The 5,563-nt window shown below is 54.8% G+C and overlaps 1 protein-coding gene across 1 annotated transcript; it reads left to right on the top strand.

Moving 5' to 3' along the window:
- The first annotated feature begins 227 nt into the window (after nt 1–227).
- Nucleotides 228–2,984, top strand: IL1F10 (interleukin 1 family member 10). Its single transcript, XM_008160253.3, has 4 exons — nt 228–259; nt 2,024–2,109; nt 2,351–2,478; nt 2,772–2,984. Exons 1-4 carry the CDS (start codon nt 228–230, stop codon nt 2,982–2,984), a joined length of 459 nt encoding a protein of 152 aa, XP_008158475.2.
- Nucleotides 2,985–5,563: the final 2,579 nt, after the last annotated feature.

The raw sequence follows: 5,563 nt of genomic DNA on the forward strand, positions 1-5,563 counted from the left end.
CCTGTTCCCAGATGCCCAAATGAGAGGGACTAGCGCTGCCTGGAGTGTATGGGGTTAGAGAGACCCCCCCCCTTGGGGGGCCAGTTATGGAACAGCGGCCTGGTGGGACCTTCCACCCTGTGCCTGGGGATTTGGGGCACACGGGATGTCTGCCCCCAGCTCCACTGCCCTCCTCTCACAGCCCTTCTCTCTTTTCCCTCAAGGACCAGTCACCTGGGATTGGAGGAATGTGCTCCCTCCCCATGGCAAGATACTACATGTAAGTCCTCCTTTTCTTGGTCAGGAGCCTGGGGATGACTCGGGGGAGGGAAAGAGGCCGAGGCAGAAGGGCAAGCCTCCTTCTTACCCTAGAAACCTCGAATGCCCTGTAATTAAGCTTAATCACCACCCCAATAACAATAGTCTCTTTCCTGAGCATCTGCAAGGTGCCAGCCATTTACTCTCTTGTCTCCATCCTAAGAAATCCATGAAAGATTGTTATTAAGCCCATTTTACAGATCGACAAACAGGCTCAGAGGTTAAACAAATTCCCGAATGTCACCCAGAGCCAGGGCCCAGACTGCACATCCTCTGTGCTGCTCCATCCTCTCTCTGAAAGCTCAGGGACCATTCTGTGCTCAGTGACAACACCTCCATATGCTGGCCTCTGTGGCCTCACTCCTAATCCGGGTTTCTGTGTCTTACTTGCATTTTATCTTGTTCGACATTTGGGTGTTTACTTACAGTTTACTCTTTACTCTCCATGACTTTTTATGTAAATTACCCCAGCCCTTAGGGAAGGTGATGGGATGTAATGAAAATAAAATACACTGGCCACTGGGGTGCCTGTCCTCAGCTCCCGCACGGACATCCTGCCCCGACATGGGCCAGTCGGGGCTCCAGGAAGTTACAGCGTGGCTGGAAGTCAAGACACAAGCACAAAACACGCAAATGACAAGACAGATGCCTACCTTGGGGTATCTAGCTTGGGTTCAGGTCTCCAAATAGACTCTGGCCAGCAGATGCATTACACACTGTCTTGGAGGACCAGTTGGCAAGCCCAGGCTCCTCAGATGTTTATTTTTTATTGTGTAAGTGAACTTGCTTTAAACACATAGTCATTAGCTAAGGGTATTGTAATTAGCTGTTATTGAGAAAGGAAGTTCTCCTGGAGGCAGTGGCATTGGCCCTGAGCCTCTGCCCTGGAAAATAAGGCGGCTCCTCAGGCCTGAGAATGGCTGACAAATGTCTCTGAAACCAGCCAGGTGACTGAGCTAATAGCCCACACGGCTTTGAGGTTGCACACGCTCACTCAGCATGGTTTCTCAGCCCTAGGCACGCAGTCACCCTCCCAGGCCACCATTACCACCACGGCCAAGCCCAGCGGCTGTCATCAGGCTGCTCCAGCTTTCTGCCGATCTCCTTACTTGGCCTCCATAATATGGGTGTCCCAGAGCTCACCTGCTCAGTATAGGGAACCGTGAGGCTTATTTACCATCACATAGAAATTTTTTTTCCAATTTATGGATTTTCTTCTATTAAAAAGTGCTTAGATATCTGAAAAGCAAACCACACTTTAATATACACTCAATTGATTCTTTTAATAAGAGAATAAACATCTATGGATAACTGGGGCAGGCCCAGAAAACCCAGGAGAAGACTCACTGTATCCCAGAGACATCTCAGCCTCCTGAGGAGATTTCTCCAGAAGGCAGTGGAAAAGGGCTACATCATCCAGAAACTTCTCTACCCCGCCCCCCGCCCTCGCCCCCACCCCCCAGTGAGATGGCACCCGCTCCCCTCAATGCCCTGAAAGCCTGACAGAGCCCAAGCCTTGTAAAGGGAGGAGGGGCAGCCTCTGATGAGGTCCAGGAGGCCTTTCCTGCCTTAAGATGACCTGGTCCTTACCTGCCCCTTCTCACCTGTAGGAGGAGAACAACCCCAGATACTTAGTATGTTGAACAACTTTATAGGTTGAACAACCCTATACTTATGGTGTAGGGTTGGGGCTCAGTGGTGATATCAGCATTGCCATCTGTTCCAGAATTAAGGATGCCGATCAGAAGGCTCTGTACATAAGAGGCGACCAGATCCTGGTGGGAGACCCTGATGCGGACAACTGTTGTGCAGGTGAGCCCTGAGCCTCCGCCGCCGGGACCTGCCACATGCTCTCCCCTTCCCTCCTGCATCTGGGGACAGTGAGAAGAGACAGGGAACACCTGAGACCCCCTCCTAGTAAGAGAGCATGACCCTAAAGGCATCCTAGTTCATCCTGCTGTGCCCTGGCCCAGTTCCTGCCTAAACGCAGCTCATCCAGAGCTTGTGATATGGGTCCCCTCATGCCCTGGTGCTCTTCTCTCTTCCTTCCCAGAGAAGATCTGCATACTTCCCAACAGAGACCTGGACCGCACCCAACTTCCCATCTTCCTGGGGATCCAGGGAGGCAGGCGCTGCCTGGCCTGTGTGGAGACAGGAGAGGGGCCTGCCCTGAAGCTGGAGGTGAGACGTGTTCTGTTCTAGGGGACCCTGTAGAGCTGCCTGTCCTCCAGGGCACTCTGGCATCTCTGCTCCCACCTGTGGGTGCCCTGCCAGGTCCACACGTCCCTCTCCTGCAGGTTTCCGCCATCTCCCTCTGCACCCAGGGCCAAGACCCTTGTCCCCCACAGCCCTCAGGAGGCCGTTCCTGGTAAAGACCCTCCCTGCCCAGTCCCTCACTGGCTAAGCCCTGCGGCCTCCAGGGCTGACAGCCTCCTCCGCAGCCTCACCCTGCAGCCGGCCGCTTGCCCCCACAGGATGTGAGCATCGAGGACCTGTACAAGGGCGGCGAGCAGGCCACACGCTTCACCTTCTTCCAGAGAAGCGTGGGCTCCGCCTTCAGGCTCGAGGCTGCAGCCTGGCCCGGCTGGTTTCTCTGTGGCCCGGCTGAGCCCCAGCAGCCGGTTCGACTCGCCGAGGACACTGAACCCTCCGTCCGCACTGAGTTCTACTTTGAACAGAGTCGGTAGGGAGGCAGCAGGCAGAGTTCCAGCCTGGTGCCCCCAAAGCAGGCTCATGTGCTCGGTGCCAGTGGTAGGCAGAGCGATGTCCACATCCTGACCCCCAGCACCTGGGGATATGTCACCTTACAAGGCAAAGGGGACATTGAGTAAGTTAAAGGTCTTGAGATGGGGAGACCATCTTGGCTTATGGGGTAGAGGGGGAATGAACAATGTCTCATGGGGTCCTCATAAGAGGGAGGCAGGAGGGCAAGAGTCAGAGAGAGGTGGGAAGATGCTGTGCTGCTAACTTTAAAGGTGGAAAGGGGCTGTGGCATGAGTGCAGGTGGTCCAGAAGCTGGATGAGGCAAGGGAATGATTCTCCCCTAAAACCTCCAGGAGGAAACAGCGCTGTGACTACTTGGTTTTAATCCTATGATGCCGTTTCAGGCACCTGCCATCCAGAGCTGTCAAATATTAAATGTGTGTTGTTTTCAGCACTACACTTATGGGGTTTGTTACAGCAGCCACAGGGAACTGATATAGGGCCTCAGGCCCCGCGTGCTGTGTCCAATGCCAGGGAACCTTGAGGTCCCCAGAAGGCCGGCCACAGCTGCTCCTCTAGTCCATCTGCTCCAGAGCTTCCAGAACAGCCAAGACACTCCAGGAAGAACCCAGCTGTCCTCCTCTGTTCACGGGCAACGCCTTGGACAGCTAACCGTTTCAGCTTTAGTTCAAGTCTTACAACTTTTATATGAGATACTTCACAATGTGTCAGTCATTCAACTGATGATCTGTGCCTTTATCGTCTGCTGGTTCTGATGAGTCAGAAGCAAGGAGGGGCAGCGAGGGACGGGCAGGGGGTTTCTACAGGACGGGGTGAGTTTAAGGTTCCAGTGGAACCAATACGTTGAGGTGACTGTTAGAGCTGGAAAACAGGCTGGAGACTTTGTAGCCAAACTGACACTTATCCTCAGGGCTCAGTCTCTCTCCATTCACAGAGGATGTGTGGTAGGGCGTCAGCCAGAGCCCATGGCGCCGGGCTCTGAGGGGGTGGGCTGCTGGCTGGCACCATTCCTCTCGTAAAATCGCTCCACATCAGTGCGACAGGTGCCATGGGCCAAGGAGTTTCAGAGCACTATGATTTCACCTGGAGTGACCCACAGGGGAAGCTCCTGACCTCTTCGACAGGCGAGAAGCCTGTACCGAGAGGCATGAAATAATGTGCTGCACGTGGTGGAGCATCTGACGCCAATGGCAGTCCTCAGTATATTCCCCGTTTATTCCAGGGGCTGGGATAGAATGGGGAACAGAGCCAAGCTCCTTTGGAGCTGAGAATTGAGTGTGAGAAACACTAAACAAGCAAACAAACAAACAAGAAAACAAACACGGACAGTTGACCTGATAGAGGATGGTAACAGCGCGGTGGACAGGGAGGTGACTCTGACATTTTGAGGAGGTGACACATGAGCTGAGACTGAGGGACAGGAGGAGTGGGGCGAGGAGTGGCCCTGGGGAGGAGTAGCCAATACAGAGGCCCTGGGACACCGGAGGCGTGGTGTTCATTTAGCAGCAGAAGGCCTGGTGGGTGAAGCATGGAGAGCGATGCAGAAGGTCAGGAGGTGAGCAGACCACAGGGCTGATCAGAGGGCCTCGAAGGCAGAGTAAGAGCTTTGGTCCATTTTTAGATGCGAAGGGAAGCCAGAGAACAGTCATGCTGGGCTTCATAGCTCTGACCAGTCTAGCTTCTCCCCTTGCCTCTCCATGGCCTGGTGTTTATGTGTTGGGACTGCCCTGTGGCTCTTTAGGGCTTATTCTGTTTAAGTTTGGTTCACCAGGGCCCAGAGCAGCGGCTGGTACACTGGGAGGTGCTGAGCAAATACAAAATCTCCAACAACTTGGTGGGTGATCACTTGGTTCCTGTCAGGTCAGCCTGAGGAACTGGAGCAGCAGGGGGACGGCGCCACCGCAGCCGGAGCTGGAGCTGGAGCGAGCGGCGGGGCGGGCAGGCTTCGGGAGGGCAGGGCCTTTAACTTGGGCCTCTAAGAAAAAGGACTTTTCCAGACAGCAAGTGTGGGGAGGGACCCTGCCGGCAAAGAGGACGACTCAGGGAGGTGATGACGGAGCGCCCACCCCATGTGCGGTGTCACCCGTGGGCTGGGGCCCATGGCTTGTGGCTGAGGAGCTGCTGAAAACTTAGGTGAGAAGACAGGTGGGGGCCGACTGTGAGAGCATTGGAGGGAAGTTAGACTTCATCTAGGAGGCCTGGAGGAGTCATCCCAGGATTTCAAGTCAGACCTGGGCCTTAAGCCTGGGCCCTGGAGGTCCACACCAAACCCACCTGTGGCTGCCAGCGCTTCAGCTTGGCTCGGTTCCCTGCTCTCTCCTCCACACCCACAGGCCTTCTGCTGGGCATTGCCTTGGGTCAGTGTGGCACTCTGGCTTGACCCATCTCTGGCCACAGTCCCTCATCTCCTTCATTCCTGGTAACTCACCTGACCCATCCTGAGCATAGCCCACACGTGGCAGGGGACATAGGTCTGCCTGGTGGCTGTGAGCACAGCTCAGAAGAGAAGGGTCAGCCAAGTGAACTGGATCAAGTTCTCTAC

Source organism: Eptesicus fuscus, chromosome 16 (genome assembly GCF_027574615.1).
Source record: "Eptesicus fuscus isolate TK198812 chromosome 16, DD_ASM_mEF_20220401, whole genome shotgun sequence".
In the NCBI taxonomy this organism is placed as follows: Eukaryota; Metazoa; Chordata; class Mammalia; order Chiroptera; family Vespertilionidae; genus Eptesicus; species Eptesicus fuscus.